This window comes from Triticum urartu, chromosome 2A (assembly GCF_056163025.1).
Source record: "Triticum urartu cultivar PI428250 chromosome 2A, HENAU_Tu73, whole genome shotgun sequence".
Taxonomy (NCBI): domain Eukaryota; kingdom Viridiplantae; phylum Streptophyta; class Magnoliopsida; order Poales; family Poaceae; genus Triticum; species Triticum urartu.
This window is the reverse complement of record NC_141874.1, coordinates 1,690,234-1,709,207: the sequence shown is the minus strand read 5'-3', so window position 1 is coordinate 1,709,207 and position 18,974 is coordinate 1,690,234. Positions and strand designations below refer to the sequence as shown.

At 43.7% G+C, this 18,974-nt stretch overlaps 1 protein-coding gene and 1 pseudogene across 1 annotated transcript; one reads left to right on the top strand and one right to left on the bottom strand.

Annotated features, from left to right (window-relative positions):
- Positions 1–18,974, top strand: part of LOC147982663 (uncharacterized) — a 108,596-nt pseudogene that overhangs the window by 78,616 nt on the left and 11,006 nt on the right.
- Positions 4,508–5,330, bottom strand: LOC147982664 (uncharacterized). Its single transcript, XM_087542632.1, has one exon. The coding sequence runs from the start codon at positions 5,248–5,250 to the stop codon at positions 4,684–4,686; it is 567 nt and encodes a 188-aa protein (XP_087398758.1). The 5' UTR covers positions 5,251–5,330; the 3' UTR covers positions 4,508–4,683.

Sequence of the window (18,974 nt, the reverse complement as noted above, 5' to 3'; positions counted from 1 at the left end):
TTCAAATCTGATAAATGTCTTTTAAAATTCAATTAACTTTTTTCCAATTTGATGAAAATTTGGAAGTTTGTGAGCTTCTTTCAAATCTACAAACATTTTTAAATTCGTGATTTTATTATTATTATGCAAATAAATTTGTTTGTTTCTATTTTTTTAAAGTCAACATTTGACCGGCAGTATTAGAGCACGCCGTCCAACAGGGAATTTCCTATATTACGCTCTCTGCGTCAAACTGTCGAGCGAACGCACGTACGAGCGACCTGAGCCAGCGATTTCGGCCGGCCCATCACTTAAATCTTTCACGTTCTGGTTTTCGTAACCTTCTGAGGATGCCCAGCCGGTTTTTTCTGGTTTTGAAAGCCTTCTAGAAGGCTCCTGAACCGTTTTTTTATTTTTCATTTTTTTTCTGTTTCCTTTTTCTTTCCTTTTTTGTTTGTTGTTTCTTTTTCTTTTTTTCTTTTTTTTCCTTTTTCAAAACGTTCTCTTTTTCAAAAAATGTTAGATTTTCAAAAGTTTGTTCGTGTTTTCAAATTTTGTTTCAGAGTTTCAGAAAATTGTTTGTGTTTTCAATTTTTAGTCGGTTGTTTCAAAAAATATTTCCGTTTTCAAGAAAAATTCACATATTCAAAAAATGTTCACTTTTTTTTAAAAAAATCGTGTTTTGAAATTTTGTTCGGGAGTTTCAAAAAATGTTCGGCTTTTCAAATTTTGTTTGGAATTTCAAAAAATGTTCCTGTATTCAAATTTTGTTCATAGATCCAAAAAATGTTCGTGGTTTTGAATTTTGTTCGGACTTTCAAGAAATGTTCATGTTTGCAAAATTTCAAAAATGTTCCCATTTTTAAAAAATTGTTGAATGATTTAAAATTTCATTGTTTCAAAAAATGTTCTCAAATTTGAAGAACTGTTTGTGTTTTCAAAAAATGGTCACTTAAAAAAAAGAGGGTGGTACAGTAGACCGAGAGCGCTACAGTACTGTCTTGCTGCAGTATCGCGGGTTGCTATAGTGCCCACTACCTTGCTACAAGCTTTCTTTTAGTTCGATCGCTCGCTACAGGCGACAATCCTGTGCGCTTGTGGGCCGGCCCAGATAGGCGGTCCCCTGTGCGGGAGGCTCACAACCTGATGCAGAATGCGTCATATAGGTGCTCCTGTCCAACAGCTCATGTATCTCTAAAATTTGGCCAATGCTAGGCACCGGCCGACCCAAATTTGGCCCAGTTGGTTGCCAAGAGTACCATACAACTTTTTGTAACTGTACACTACAACATTTATCTTCGTCTTCAAAAGGGCAAGTGCACAAAAGAAAATTTAGCGCCAGTGAGAATCCGCGTGTGCTCACCGACCGCTCGGACTTGCCCTCGGCTTCCTGTGCTTGCCAGTCACCCGTGCCACCGCGCCTGATACCCGTGTTTGTCAGCCGCTCGTGCCACTATGCTCGCCCCGACTGCCTCCGCTCGCCATGGTTGCAAACCGAACATTGACGGGTGCTAGCGGTCACCATGGTTGCAGCATCCCGGCGTCATCGTCTCCGGCTCGTCACCGTCACCGACATGCACCGGCATGTCCTGCAAAAAATATCTAAAGCAACAAAGACCTGTAGTACTCGGTTGGAACAAAAAGATTTACGGGATCAAGCAAAACTAGATGCTGTTCCAGAAAAATCTAGAACAACAACAGTACTCGATTGAAGCAGAAGGATTTGCGAGTTCTAATGAAACTTAATGGTGGTTCCAACAAAAATCTCAACATAGCACTTGAGTTATCCAGTTCCAGCAAAATATAACGCTGGTTCCAGCAAAACAACCTCACAACAAAAAGCACCAGTGCCGATTTTAGCAACAAAGAAATCCAGTTTTAGCAAAAATAAAGGCTGGTTCCAACAAAAAATGCGTTCCGTGGCGAGGGCGGGTCCACAGGGAACTCTGGTTGCTACTTCCCAGTCGGCCGGTTCCAGTATCGCTGCACGAGCAGACACCGGTCACCGCTGTCGCGTACCACGGTGACCCAGAGGGTGCGCGAGCTTGCAACCCGGTCGTCGTGCCCCTTGCTCAAATCTCCAAGATGAAACGGTAAGGAAGGATAACAATTGTCTTTCCCCATGAGTCAAGGGCATGTGTGTCCCACATGTTCTTGAGCTCAACCTCGTGGGATCCATGGCATACTGCAGATGGCATGAGAGAAAAAGCAAAAGAAACATGAATGAGCTCACCCCGCACATGGATCTATGGTGGAAACGTTGCGGGGAATAGAGAAGGCAATAAAGATGAGCTCAATTTTCATGAGGATTGGGTGTGAATTCCTGAAGAAAGAGCACACCATGCAGAGGGGAGAGAGATTGAGGACGTACCACTATTCTTGAGAGCTGCATACTCTCTAAACGGAGTGGTGTCGGCTTAAGTGTCGAAGAATAATTGTCTTCACCAAGCCAAAGTCTTCAGCAAGCAAGAGTAATTGTGGTTCACGAATCAAGTTTGTTGAAGGTTTGGAGATCACCGATAAGGATCTACCCCAATTGAATTCAACTGATGTCTGATCAACATCATATTGAAGGACAATAGAATGAAGATAATTTATCTTCTCGATTTAATCCCAAGTCCCTCCAACTAGACGTAGCTCTTTTGCAGAAGAGTGAACTGGTCTACCAAACCATCTGTCGTCTTCGAGCACCACTGGTTATTTCTACTCCATTGTAGTTTTTTCAGTAGTTTATCGTTTGTGCTCTTTGTCTTTGATCATATATCTTCGTCCATTTATTATGTGTACCATGACTATGTTGCTCGGTGTATTTCAATTTGCAGCACTTAAGATAGTTTGTCTGTATGCTTGTCTATTGATTCTCCGGTGCTACTTTGTTATTCAGCTGAGTTATGCTCTGATGAACATTTCTTAGGGTGTATTTAGCATCGTGATTTGTTTTGTCATATTGTCTCTCCATGCTGTTTGTGTTGTTTCCTTTCTGTGTTACCATTGTTGTCGCGAAAGTTCTCTGCCACCACACTACAAGATTATCATCGCTTTCACCAAAAGTTTTGCTTAGGCGTATTGGTTTAGCCCGTTTGTCATCGTGTGCCTATATTCACTTTGTTTCAGTGTTCCTGTTGCAGTATTACTTCCACTGTTTTGTCTCGAGAGATTTGATGTTTTGAAAAGAAATTTTAAATCTTCCATTTACCCCCCCCCCCCCCCCCCCCGGTCGATATACTCTCGATCCTAAAGTTTGTCTAGAGTCAAACGGTACAAAATTTATTCAAGTTTATATGAAAACTATCAAACAAACACAATACCAAATTAGTTATCCTTAAATACATCATAGAATGTACTTTCAAAATTATATCAAATTCACATGCATATTTTTATGCTTTATCTACAAACATGGTCTATTCTTTTCATGTGCACTCGATTTAGGCGGTCCTTCGCCGAGTGCTCGAAGGTATGCACTTGGCATATAATTAATCATTTCCCGGTAGTGATTTATCGGGAAAAAAATCTATTGCCCATCATGGCGTCTCTGAACCTTGGCAATATTGGAGCTAACTTTATCCGCTCCCTCAATTCATTTCACAAGCACAAACACAAGTACAACAACAGATAGTGTGGATCAACTCGCGAGGGCCTCGTAAATCTCTTTCAGCAGAAAAAAAAACTAGGGTTCCTTTGCCTCCCGCCAGCACCGTGTCGGTCCACCCCGTCTTCGGTGGCCTTAGGGGCATGGGGACGGAGTGGATCCCGGCCCTTGCCCGTGGGAGGGCTCCGCTTTTAGATCTTTTTGAGTTTTGTGAGGGTTTGTGTCCTGCTCAGGAAGGTGAGACGGCGGCGGCTCCTTGAAGATGGAATAAATGTCTTCCTGCCTTGTCCCCGTTCTGTTGATGCGTCTCGCATCATCGGTGGGCATGTGGATGTGTGTCTTCAGCGGATCTTTCTTTGGTGGATTTGTTCGAATCTGTCTTTGGTGGATTTGTTCGGATCTGTTTGTCGTTCGTCTATGTTTTGTGTCTTCAGGTTGGATCCTATTGATCTGCACTCTTCATCGGCGGCAGTTGCTGTTGTGGTGCGCTGGTTCTACGGGGCCTTAGCACGAGGACTACGCGACTGTCTACTACAATAAGGTTTGCCCGGCACCGGCGTCGTAGGGGCGATGACAACGGCGCGCCTTCGGCTCGCTTCGGTGCTTGTTGTCGTTGCTAGGTGGTCTACCGATCTGGATGTAATTATTATTGTTTATAGTGTTCGTTGTACTACCACTATTGAAGATGAATAGATCGGAAGTTTTTTCTGTAGTAAACAAAGTGGACACATGACGTACGATTTTGCTTTTCTCCTATCCATTCTCTTCTTCTGACCCCCAAAACAAAACATGCTTGTAACCTCCCTAAATAGCCCGCATGCAGCAAGAGAAACAGGCGTGCCCTTATTTTGCGCCACTCGCGCATGCACTAAGAAGCTCTGCCAACATGCAAACACATCTAGGAGTAGCTAGTAAAATGTAGCGTGAGGTTGGAGATCATCCAAAAAATTATTTACCACTCTTTCTTTATTGGTTCTCCAAGAACAGCAAGAACAAAACGAATGTTAAAGAAAAGAAAAAAAAGGGCAACAACAAATTGAGATGAATACACGCATGTGAAAAAACACATGAATGAATGAATGAATGAAGCACTCTGAAATGAAGGAATGCATACTTCACTTGTTGAGGATGCATACTTTACGGCACTCTTCACTCGTCTTCTTCTTGTCGCAACAGCTCACGAAGCAATCCATGTTGGCATATATGGCGTCCTGGTCAGCGGTGGTGGCCTTGATGTAGCAAAATCTCGAGGCTGTACCGTAGCATTCGATGTGAGCACCGTCGGCGCAGGTGGGATCCTTGCATGCCGCGTCGAGGTCCTTCATGCAGTGCTCGCCGGCAAACTGCCTGACCGTCTTGTTGCCAGGGCAGCCCCCATGCTCGTTGACGGCCGCGCAGAGGGCCGCGTGCCCCCATGGCCATGCCGTAGAAGCGAAATCATAGTTGTCTCCACCGACAATGGAGAGCGCGCTGAACATGCCCTTGATGGACTCGACGCTCTCGCCATTGTCGCGGCAGGCGGTCTCGACCATGGTGGTGCACGCTGGGTCCTTGCCGCACAGCTTGGAGTAGTCGTCGACACAAGCAGACTTGTCATCCCCCTTCACCACCGGCATGGATGATGTGGCCACCACCACCACCATGAGGGTGACGGCGAGGAACGACCCGACAACACTGGCCATCGATCAATCTTGTTGTCGATTTCTACTCTTCTAGCTAGCTAGATGATGGCTTGATCGAGATGCATTATCTTCTCTCCTCATATATATATATATATATATATATATATATATATATATATATATAGAGAGAGAGAGAGAGAGAGAGAGAGAGAGAGAGAGAGAGAGAGAGAGAGAGAGTTGGGTGATGTTATTGTGATGTTTGAGGCCATGAGCCATTAGTAGGTAGATTGCCAAATTTAGTGCATGCATTTCGACAAGCCCGGGCAATACGCACTCAGGGACGGAGCTTAATATAATTAGCATGCACGTACGTGTTGGGTGCAGATGATACCAACAACAACTTTTGCTTGAGCCTTTTTTTTCTCTAGCTAAAAAAGGATGGGCAATTTACAGTATGGTTCAAAGGAGCTGACATTTTTACCACTAGAGTGGAGAGCCTGCATACATGCATATAGTTGAAATGTCTGTTTACTGACTGGATTTGTGCCTCTATCCTCTGTTGCACGTTTAACATCTACTGTAACTGCCTCGATTTGTGCTCAGTCCTAAGGAGGCCGGCCATGCATCATCCCTTTGCCTTTGCTGCCGCTATTTTTACCTCCATACCGGTGAAGAAGAGGGCAAATTGCTTGCCAACAGACATCTCCTTGCAGTCCTTGTCAAACACCATGGCATCCAAGAGGTCCACGACGATGAGCCTAGCTACCGGAACCAAGGTTGATGACCCTATAGGCTTGAACAAAGCGCTCGACCAGAAAATTTATACTACCCATTGTTTTCTTCCTTGTTGTTTCTTTTTAATGGTCAGAAAACAAGTTTTTTTTTTGCGGGTGTGGTCAGAAAACAAGTTGTACTGCTGAGTAGATCAGTTTCAGTTTCAGCTATTTTGTGCCGCCTCTACATCTTTTTAATTAGGCAAATAAAAAAATGATCATTTTGCGTTCCACATGTGGTCAAAAGTCAAAACTGAGCATGTATTTGAAAAAAAAATTGGAACCTGCATTCTAGTACCACTCACATACTCACACCTGAAAGTGAAAGGATTGATTTTTATTTTTAATTGCATGTGTATTTTTTTTTTGAGGGGTGAAACATGTTTCATTTATTCAAAAGCCACACTTTACAAAGATCATCACTAACACCAAGTTTAGCTAGAGTATGCGCAGCGCTATTCGCTGACCTTCTCGTCCATCTAATCTTATGGTCCACAAAGACTTGTAGCATGCCTTTGATCTCTTCCACCACTGGCCCAGCTACAGCTCTGCTGAGGATTCCGCCAGCCACTCGATCATCCATCTCTGTAACGCGCTCTGGGAGTCAATCAACACCGGTGGGATCGCCACCGGGACATCCATTTTTTTAGAGAATGTCAGACTTTATTGATTAAGCAACAAATTTACAAAAAGTCTCCCGGATGCAATCTGGAGCAGAATGAAAAATACAAAGACTAGACGAGTTTAAACATGATCTAGCTAAGACATGAGCTAAAACGTTGTACTGCCGACGGACATGCTGGAAAGCCACAGAAGAAAGGTCATTAGCCAAGTCTTGGACATCTGCGAGAATTGATCCCACCACCGAACGATCGCTGGCAGGAGATACCAAGCGTTGCACCACAGAGAGGCAATCCGTGTTGAAGATTATATCATCAAATCCCACCTCCTGAGCTAGATGGACGGCCAGCCGGAGTGCTAAAGCTTCAGCCAGTTCAGGAGAAAGAGCACCCCTCATGGGTTCAGAACAGGCAGCTACACAAGAGCCCTCGTGGTTGAGCACCACCACCCCTATGCCAGATTTATGCCTCTCCTCAGACACAGCAGCATCAGAGAAGGCCACCACTATTCCCTGCGGTGGCAGAGACCATAGGCGATCCGAAGACGAGGTCTCACCCCTGGACACAGGAACATGCTTGTAGAGGTGTTGTAATATCAAGTCAATATAGGCCTTGGCCCTGGCAGCCGTACGTCCCGGCGCGGGTGGCACCGGTTCGTTCCTCGTTTCGTTCCTGGCCTCCCATATATGCCATATAGCGACAGTGACAATCGTCGCTTCCTGCTCAGAACAACTGGACAAGAATTCGAAAAGCCACTGCCTGGGAGAGGAGGAGGACGACCGACGCAGCCAGATGCAGAAAGAATCCTTGAGCGCATCCCACACCGCGCGAGCATGGGGGCAGAACAGCTGCTGGTCCTCGCCATATTGTAAGCAGATTTGACAGTGTAAACACCAAACTTTGTAAAAGGCCAGCGAGCAAAATCATTCCCTCCGTTTCTGTTAATCGGGATTTGCAAAATATCCTCCGCCACTCTAGCAGGAAGAAAGCTCTGACAGATTCGGCGTCCCACTCCCCACTCTCCTCCTGAATTAGGCAGTGGACAATAGCAGAGGCCAGAATAAGCGAAAGGGGCTGCAGCACACCCGGAGGCGAAGACGGAATCCAGTGGTCAGAGAGGATTTTTGTGTCCCGCCTGTTGCCAATGCCCCATTGAACACCTCTCTTCAGCAGGTCCTGGTCATGAATGATACCACGCCAGGTAGCCGAAGCAGACCGAGGCACAGAGGCGTTCCAGAAGTTTCGTTCGGATAATATCTGTCTTTCAGGACTCGGGCACACAACGAACCCGGTTCAGTGAGAAGCCTCCATCCCTGTTTACCCAGCAGTGCTTGATTGAACAACACCATATCACGAAACCCCATACCCCCGAGATACTTCAGGGTCGACAACGACGACCACGATCGCCAATGCATTTTCTTCTTCCCATCCTCTCTTCCCCACCATTGATCGGAGACAATCTGCCTAAACTTTTCACATGTGGAAACCGGAAGTCAAAGCAGCTCGAAACAAAGGTTGGAATGGCTTGTGTGATTGATTTCAATAGATTCTCATTCCCAGCCCTTGACAACGGCCGATCAGACAACCCAAAAATGTTCTGCCAGGCTCTATCAGTCAAGAATTTAAAAGTGCTAGTGGGAGAGTTACCAACCTCCGTGGGCATGCCCAGATAAGAATCATGAAATGTCTCATTGAAAATACCTAGCTGGTTCTTAACTCTATTCTTGACATCCTCCGGGCATGTCCAAAGAAGGTAGAAGATTTTTCCTTGTTGATGGCCTGACCAGAACCCTCACAGTACGAGGTTAAGACCGAATCCAAAGAGTCCACACTACGTTGGTCGCTCTTAGCAAAGAAGTTGCTTCTCAAAACAGCCACCATACCTACCTATCATGGCATTTTCATAGCCATTCCGAGATATATTGCCATGCAACTTATCACCGTTTCGTTTACTATGACACGCTCCATCATTGTCATATTGCTTCGCATGATCATGTAGTTGACATTGTATTTGTGGCAAAGCCACCGTTCATAATTCTTTCATACATGTCACTCTTGATTCATTGCATATCCCGGTACACCGCCGGAGGCGTTCATATAAAGTCATATTTTGTTCTAAGTATTGAGTTGTAATTGTTGAGTTGTAAGTAAATAAAAGTGTGATGATCATTATTTTTTAGAGCATTGTCCCAAGTGAGGAAAGGATGATGGAGACTATGATTCCCCCACAGGTCAGGATGAGACTTCGGACAAAAAAGAAAAAAAAGAAAAAAAGAGGCCATAAAAAAGGCCCAAATAAAAAAATGAGAGAAAGAGAGAAGGGACAATGTTACTATCCTTTTACCACATTTGTGCTTCAAAGTAGCACCATTATCTTCATGATAGAGAGTCTCCTATGATATCACTTTCATATACTAATGGGAATTTTTCATAAAACTTGGCTTGTATATTCCAATGATGGGCTTTCTCAAAATGCCCTAGGTCTTCGTGAGCAAGCGAGTTGGATGCACACCCACTTAGTTCCTTTTGTTGAGCTTTCATATACTTATAGCTCTAGTGCATTCGTTGCATGGTAATCCCTACTCACTCACATTAATATCTATTGATGGGCATCTCCATAGCCTGTTGATACGCCTAGTTGATGTGAGACTATCTTCTGCCTTTTTTGTCTTCTCCACAACCACCAATCTATTCCACATATAGTGATATGTCCATGGCTCACGCTCATGTATTGCGTGAAGATTGAAAAAGTTTGAGAATGTTAAAAGTATGAAACAATTGCTTGGCTTGTCATCGGTGTTGTGCATGATTTAAATATTTTGTGTGGTGAAGATAGAGCATAGCCAGACTATCTGATTTTGTAGGGATAACTTTCTTTGGCCATGTTATTTTGAGAAGACATAATTGCTTAGTTAGTATCCTTGAAGTATTATTATTTTTATGTCAATATTAAACTTTTGTCTTGAATCTTTCGGATCTGAATATCCACACCACAATTAAGAAGAATTATATTGAAATTATGCCAAGCAAAAGAAGATTACATCAAAAATTCTGTTTTTATCATTTACCTACTCGGGGACGAGCAGGAATTAAGCTTGGGGATGCTTGATACGTCTCCAATGTATCTATAATTTTTGATTGTTTCATGCTATATTATATTCTGTTTTGGACATTATTGGGCTTTATTATACACTTTTATATTATTTTTGGACTAACCTATTAACCGGAGGCCCAGTCCAGAATTGCTGTTTTTTTTGCCTATTTCAGAGTTTCACAGAAAAGAATATCAAACGGAGTCCAAACAGAATGAAGCCTTGGGGAACGTGATTTTCGGAACGAACGTGATCCAGAGGACTTGGACCCTACATCAAGACATCAACTAGGAGGGCACAAGGTAGGGGGCACGCCTACCCCCCCCCCCCCCCCCAGGGCGCGCCCTCCACCCTCGTGGACCCCCTGTTGCTCCACCGACGTACTCCTTCCTCCTATATATACCTACGTCCCCCCAAACTACCAGAAACGGAGCCAAAAACCTAATTCCACCGCCGCAACCTTCTGTACCCGTGAGATCCCATCTTGGGGCCTGTTCTGGAGCTCTGCCGGAGGAGGCATCGATCACGGAGGGCTTCTACATCAACACCATAGCCTCTCCGATGATGTGTGAGTAGTTTACCTCAAACCTTCGGGTCCATAGTTATTAGCTAGATGGCTTCTTCTCTCTTTTTGGATCTCAATACAATGTTCTCCCCCTCTCTCGTCGAGATCTATTCGATGTAATCTTCTTTTGCGGTGTGTTTGTTGAGACCGATGAATTGTGGGTTTATGATCAAGTTTATCTATGAACAATATTTGAATCTTCTCTGAATTCTTTTATGTATGATTGGTTATCTTTGCAAGTCTCTTCGAATTATCAGTTTGGTTTGGTCTACTAGATTGATCTTTCTTGCAATGGGAGAAGTGCTTAGCTTTGGGTTCAATCTTGTGGTGTCCTTTCCCAGTGACAGTAGTGGCAGCAAGGCACGTATTGTATTGTTGCCATCGAGGATAACAAGATGGGGTTTATATCATATTGCATGAGTTTATCCCTCTACATCATGTCATCTTGCTTAAAGCGTTACTCTGTTCTTTTGAACTTAATACTCTAGATGCATGCTGGATAGCGGTCGATGTGTGGAGTAATAGTAGTAGATGCAGGCAGGAGTCGGTCTACTTGTCTCGGACGTGATGCCTATATACATGATCATACCTAGATATTCTCATAACTATGCTCAATTTTGTCGATTGCTCAACAGTAATTTGTTCACCCACCGTAATACTTATGCTCTTGAGAGAAGCCACTAGTGAAACCTATGGCCCCCGGGTCTATTTTCCATCATATTAATCTCCCGATAATAAGCTATTCCTGGCACCGTTTTTATTTTGTTTTCTTTACTTTGCATCTTTATCATAAAAATACCAAAAATATTATCTTATCATATCTATTAGATCTCACTCTCGTAAGTGACCGTGTAGGGATTGACAACCCCTTATCGCGTTGGTTGCGAGGATTTATTTGTTTGTGTAGGTGCGAGGGACTCGTGCGTGGCCTCCTACTGGATTGATACCTTGGTTCTCAAAAACTAAGGGAAATACTTACGCTACTTTGCTGCATCACCCTTTCCTCTTCAACGGAAAACCAACACAGTGCTCAAGAGGTAGCAAGCATCGGCGTGCATGGAAGAATCAATGAGCCCAACCCAGCAGCGATGGGGAAGATGTATTCCTTTGCTCATGCCCGTTTACTCCCAAGTCTACTGATATGGTCCTTTGTACCGACCTCAAAAAACTAATCTTGATCTATTTCAAAAAACAAAAGAAATTCTTTATCTGATCCTTTAAAAAATATTGATATTTTTTTTGAACATTGTACAGACCCATACACTCGTGCATAAGCACGTAAACTCATGCCTATCCCTACGAGCACCTCCGAGGGGCTGGGCAGACACATGATCTTGAGATTGACGAAGTCGTAACAGACATCTTCGTAGCCGACGGAAATATCTTATCCCACTGAATGCACATCGCCGGAGGGCCTGAAATAATCCTAGAAAAATGCAAGCATCAGTGTCAAGTTTATGACTTGAACTCTGGTGGGCTGGGGATATCATTGTACTACTAATCATCCAATAGTTGCTACAAAGAACTAATCATCCAATCATAGATTGGTTCAAAAAAATATTGATCTTAATTTTCTCGCAAAAAAAGAAACTTTACACTTCCAAAAGATGATTGCATTACCGCCATGCTTTGCCTCCCTCCTTAAAGAAACTAGATGATACCCCGCTCTGTTGGGGAACGTAGTAATTTCCAAAAATTTCCTACCCACACGCAAGATCATGGTGATTCATAGCAACGAGAGGGGAGAGTGTGATCTACGTACCCTTGTAGATCGACAACGGAAGCGTTTGGTTGATGTAGTCGTATGTCTCCATGGCCCGACCGATCAAGCACCAAAACTACGACACCTCCGAGTTCTAGCACACGTTTAGCTCGATGACGATCCCCGGACTCCGATCCAGCAAAGTGTCGGGGAAGAGTTCCGTCAGCACGACGGCGTGGTGACGATCTTGATGTACTACTGTCGCAGGGCTTCGCCTAAGCACCGCTACAATATTATCGAGGACTATGGTGGCAGGGGCGCCGCACACGGCTAAGAATATGATCACGTGGATCAACTTGTGTTCCTCTGGGGTGCCCCTGCCTCTGTATATAAAGGCTCAAGGGGGGGGGGGGTGTTGGAAATATGCCCTAGAGGCAATAATAAAAGCATTATTATTATATTTCTTTGTTCATGATAATTGTCTTTATTCATGCTATAATTGTATTATCCGGAAATCGTAATACATGTGTGAATAACAGACACCAACATGTCCCTAGTAAGCCTCTAGTTGACTAGCTCGTTGATCAACAGATAGTCATGGTTTCCTGGCTATGGACATTGGATGTCATTGATAACGGGATCACATCATTAGGAGAATGATGTGATGGACAAAGACCCAATCCTAAACATAGCATAAAGATCGTGTAGTTCGTTTGCTAGAGTTTTTCCAATGTCAAGTATCTTTTCCTTTGACCATGAGATCGTGTAACTCCCGGATACCGTAGGAGTGCTTTGGGTGTACCAAACGTCACAACGTAACTGGGTGACTATAAAGGTGCACTACAGGTATCTCCGAAAGTGTCTGTTGGGTTGACACGGATCGAGACTGGGATTTGTCACTCCGTATGACGGAGAGGTATCACTGGGCCCACTCGGTAATGCATCATCATAATGAGCTCAAAGTGACCAAGTGTCTGGTCACGGGATCATGCATTACGGTACGAGTAAAGTGACTTTCCAGTAACGAGATTGAACGAGGTATTGGGATACCGACGATCGAATCTCGGGCAAGTATCATATCGATTGACAAAGGGAATTGTATACGGGGTTGATTGAATACTCGACATCGTGGTTCATCCGATGAGATCATCGTGGAGCATGTGGGAGCCAACATGGGTATCCAGATCCCGCTGTTGGTTATTGACCGGAGAGCGATCTCGGTCATGTCTACATGTCTCCCGAACCCGTAGGGTCTACACACTTAAGGTTCGGTGACGCTAGGGTTGTAGGGATATGTATATGCAGTAACCCGAATGTTGTTTGGAGTCCCGGATGAGATCCCGGACATCACGAGGAGTTCCGGAATGGTCCGGAGGTAAAGATTTATATATGGGAAGTCCTGTTTCGGGCATCGGGACAAGTTTCGGGGTTATCGGTATTGTACCGGGACCACCGGAAGGGTCCCGGGGGTCCACCGGGTGGGGCCACCTGCCCCGGGGGGCCACATGGGCTGTAGGGGTGTGCACCTTGGCCTACTTGGGCCAAGGGCACCAGCCCCAAGAGGCCCATGCGCCTAGGGTTCAAGAAGGGAAGAGTCCCAAAGGGGGAAGGCACCTCCTAGGTGCCTTGGGGAGGAGGGATTCCTCCCTTGGCCGCCGCCCCCCTAGGAGATTGGATCTCCTAGGGCCGGCGCCCCCCCTTGGCCATCCTATATATAGTGGGGGAAGGAGGGCTTTCATCCCACGCCTTTGGTTACCTCCTCCTCCCTCTCCAACACCTCCTCTTCCTCCATAGCGCTTGGCGAAGCCCTGCCGGAGTACTGCAGCTCCAACAACACCACGTCGTCGTGCTGCTGCTGGTGCCATCTCCCTCAACCTCTCCTCTGCCCTTGCTGGATCAAGAAGGAGGAGACGTGGCTGTTCCGTACGTGTGTTGAACGCGGAGGTGCCGTCCGTTCGGTACTAAGATCTCCGGTGATTTGGATCACGTCGTGTACGACTACCTCATCCCCGTTCTTTGAACGCTTCCGCTCGCGATCTACAAAGGTATGTAGATACATCTAATCACTCGTTGCCAGATGAACTCCTAGATGGATCTTGGTGAAACCGTAGGAAAATTTTGTTTTCTGCTACGTTCCCCAACAGGGGGGTGCGGCCGGCCTAGGAGAGGCGCGCCAGGAGGAGTCCTACTCCCTCCGGGAGTAGGACTCCCCCCCCCCAATCCTAGTTGGAATAGGATTCGCGAGGTGGAAAAGAGAGAGAGAGAAGGAGGGGGCGCCGGCCCCCTCTCTCCTTGTCCTATTCGGGGGGTTCCGGTAACCTCCCGGTACTCCGGTAAAATCCCGATTTCACCCGGAACACTTCCGATATCCAAACATAGGCTTCCAATATATCAATCTTTATGTCTCGACCATTTCGAGACTCCTCGTCATGTCCGTGATCACATCCGGGACTCCGAACAACCTTTGGTACATCAAAATGTATAAACTCATAATATAACTGTCATCGAAACCTTAAGCGTGCGGACCCTACGGGTTCGAGAAAAATGTAGACATGACCGAGACATGTCTCCGGTCAATAACCAATAGCGGGACCTGGATGCCCATATTGGCTCCTACATATTCTACGAAGATCTTTATCGGTCATACCGCATAACAACATACGTTGTTCCCTTTGTCATCGGTATGTTACTTGCCCGAGATTCGATCGTCGGTATCCAATACCTAGTTCAATCTCGTTACCGGCAAGTCTCTTTACTCGTTCCGTAATACATCATCCCGCAACTAACTCATTAGTTGCAATGCTTGCAAGGCTTAAGTGATGTGCATTACCGAGAGGGCCCAGAGATACCTCTCCGACATTCGGAGTGACAAATCCTAATCTCGAAATACGCTAACCCAACATGTACCTCTGGAGACACCTGTAGAGCTCCTTTATAACCACCCAGTTACGTTGTGACGTTTGGTAGCACACAAAGTGTCCTCCGGCACACGGGAGTTACATAATCTCATAGTCATAGGAACATGTATAAGTCATGAAGAAAGCAATAGCAACATACTAAATGATCGGGTGCTAAGCTAATGGAATGGGTCATGTCAATCAGATCATTCAACTAATGATGTGATCCCATTAATCAAATAACAACTCTTTGTCCATGGTCAGGAAACATAACCATCTTTGATTAACGAGCTAGTCAAGTAGAGGCATACTAGTGACACTCTGTTTGTCTATGTATTCACACATGTATTATGTTTGCGGTTAATACAATTCTAGCATGAATAATAAACATTTATCATGAAATAAGGAAATAAATAATAACTTTATTATTGCCTCTAGGGCATATTTCCTTCAGTCTCCCACTTGCACTAGAGTCAATAATCTAGTTCACATCGCTATGTGATTAACACCAATAGTTCACATCTTTATGTGATTGGTTCACATCTCCATGTGACTAACACCCAAAGGGTTTACTAGATTCAATAATCTAGTTCACATCGCTATGTGATTAACACCCAAAGAGTGATCATGTTTTGCTTGTGAGAGAAATTTAGTCAATGGGCCTACAATGCTCTGCACGGAGCTACTCTAGCTAATTGCTCCGTGTGTATTTTGCAAAATTCTATGTCTACAATGCTCTGCATGGAGCTACTCTAGCTAATTGCTCCCACTTTCAATATGTATCCAGATTGAGACTTAGAATCATCTGGATCAGTGTCAAAAACTTGCATCGACGTAACCCTTTACGACGAACCTTTTTGTCACGTCCATAATCGAGAAACATATCCTTATTTCACTAAGGATAATTCTGACCGCTGTCAAGTGATCTACTCCTAGATCACTATTGTACTCCCTTGCCAAATCAGTGCAGAGTATACAATAGATCTGGCACACAGCATGACATACTTTATAGAACCTATGGCCAAGGCATAGGGAATGACTTTCATTCTCTTTCTATCTTCTGCCGTGGTCGGGCTTTGAGTCTTACTCAACTTCACACCTTGTAATACAGGCAAGAACTCTTTCTTTGACTGCTCCATTTTGAACTACTTCAAAATCTTGTCAAGGTATGTACTCATTAAAAAAACTTATCAAGCGTCTTGATCTATCTCTATAGATCTTGAAGCTCAATATGTAAGCAGCTTCACCGAAGTCTTTCTTTGAAAAACTCCTTTCAAACACTCCTTTATGCTTTACAGAATAATTCTACATTATTTTCGATCAACGATATGTCATTCACATATACTTATCAGAAATGCTGTAGTGCTCCCACTCACTTTCTTGTAAATACAGGCTTCAACACAAGTCTGTATAAAACTATATGCTTTGATCAACTTATCAAAGCGTATATTCCAACTCCGAGATGCTTGCACCAGTCCATAAATGGATCGCTGGAGCTTGCATATTCTGTTAGCACCTTTAGGATTGACAAAACCATCTTGTTGCATCACATACAACTTTTCTTTAATAAATCCATTAAGGAATGCAGTTTTGTTTATCCATTTGCCAGATTTCATAAAATGCGGCAATTGCTAACATGATTCGGACAGACTTAAGCATAGATACGAGTGAGAAACTCTCATCGTAGTCAACACCTTGAACTTGTCGAAAACCTTTTGCGACAATTCTAGCTTTGTAGATAGTAACACTACTATCCGTGTCCATCTTCCTCTTGAAGATCCATTTATTTTTTATGGCTTGCCGATCATCGGGCAAGTCAACCAAAGTCCATACTTTGTTCTCATACATGGATTCCATCTCAGATTTCATGGCCTCAAGCCATTTCCCGGAATCTGGGCTCATCATCGCTTCCTCATAGTTCGCAAGTTCGTCATGGTCTAGTAACATGACTTCCAGAACAGGATTACCGTACCACTCTGGTGCGGATCTCACTCTGGTTTACCTACGAGATTCGGTAGTAACTTGATCTAAAGTTACATGATCATCATCATTAGCTTCCTCACTAATTGGTGTAGTAGTCACAAGAACAGATTTTTGTGATGAACTATTTTCCAATAAGGGAGAAGGTACAATTACCTTATCAAGTTTTCTACTTTCCTCCCACTCACTTATTTCGAGAGAAACTCCTTCTCTGGAAAGGATCCATTCTCAGCAACGAATTTGCCTTCGGATCTGTGATAGAAGGTGTACCCAACTGTCTCCTTTGGGTATCCTATGAAGACACATTTCTCCGATTTGGGTTTGAGCTTATCATGATGAAACCTTTTCATATAAGCATCACAATCCCAAACTTTAAGAAACGACAACTTTGGTTTCTTGCCAAACCACAGTTCAGATTGTGTCGTCTCAACGGACTTAGATGGTGCCCTTTTTAACGTGAATGCAGCTGTCTTTAATGCATAACCCCAAAAACGATAGTAGTAGATCGGTAAGAGACATCATAGATTGTACTATATCCAATAAAGTATGGTTATGACGTTCGGACACACCATTACACTATGGTATTCCATGTGGTGTGAGTAGTGAAACTATTTCACATTGTTTTAATTGAAGGCCAAACTCGTAACTCAAATATTTTACCTCTGCGATCATATCGTAGAAACTTTTATTTTCTTGTCACGATGATTTTCTACTTCACTCTGAAATTCTTTGAACTTTTTCAAATGTTTCAGACTTATGTTTCATCAAGTAGATATACCCATATCTGCTCAAATCATCTGTGAAGGTCAGAAAATAACGATACCCGCCACGAGCCTTAACACTCGTTAGATCGCATACATCAGTATGTATTATTTCCAATAAGTCAGTTACTCGCTCCATTATTCCGGAGAACGGAGTCTTAGTCATCTTGCCCATGAGGCATGGTTTGCAAGCATCAAGTGATTCCAAAAGCCCATCAGCATGGAGTTTCTTCATGCGCTTTACACTAATATGACCTAAACGGCAGTGCCACAAATAAGTTGCACTATCATTATTAACTTTGCATCTTTTGGTTTCAATATTATGATTATGTGTATCACTACGATCGAGATCCAACGAACTATTTTCATTGGGTGTGTAACCATATAAGGTTTTATTCATGTAAACAGAACAACAATTTATTCTCGTATTACAATAAACATGATCAAATCATATTCATGCTCAATGCAAACACCAAATAACACTTATTCAGGTTCAACACTAATCCTGAAAGTATAGGGAGTGTGCGATGATGATCATATCAATCTTGGAACTACTTCCAACACACATCGTCACTTCACCCTTAACTAGTTTCTGTTCATTCTGCAACTCCCGTTTCGAGTTACTACTCTTAGCAACTGAACCAGTATAAATACCGAGGGGTTGCTACGAACACTAGTAAAATACACATTAATAATCTGTATATCAAATATACCTTTGTTCACTTTGCCATCCTTCTTATCCGCCAAATACTTGGGGCAGTTCCGCTTCCAGTGACCAGTCCCTTTGCAGTAGAAGCACTTAGTCTCAGGCTTAGGACCAGACTTGGGCTTCTTCACTTGAGCAGCAACTTGCTTGCCGTTCTTCTTGAAGTTTCCCTTCTTCCCTTTGCCCTTTTATTGAAACTAGTGGTCTTGTCTACCATCAACACTTGATACTCTTTCTTGATTTCTACCTTCATCGATTTCATCATCATGAAAAGCTCGGGAGTCGTTTTCGTCATCCCTTGCATACTATAGTTCATCACGAAGTTCTACTAACTTGGTGATGGTGACTAGAGAATTCTGTCAATCACTATCTTATCTGGAAGATTAACTCCCACTTGATTCAAGCGATTGTAGTATCCAGACAATCTGAGCACATGCTCACTAGTTGAGCGATTCTCCTCCATCTTTTGGCTATAGAACTTGTTGGGGACTTCATATCTCTCAATTCGGGTATTTGCTTGAAATATTAACTTCAACTCCTGGAACATCTCATATGGTCCATGACGTTCAAAACGTCTTTTGAAGTCCCGATTCTAAGTTGTTAAGCATGGTGCACTAAATTATTAAGTAGTCATCATATTGAGCAAGCCAAACGTTCATAACGTCTGCATCTGCTCCTGCAATAGGTC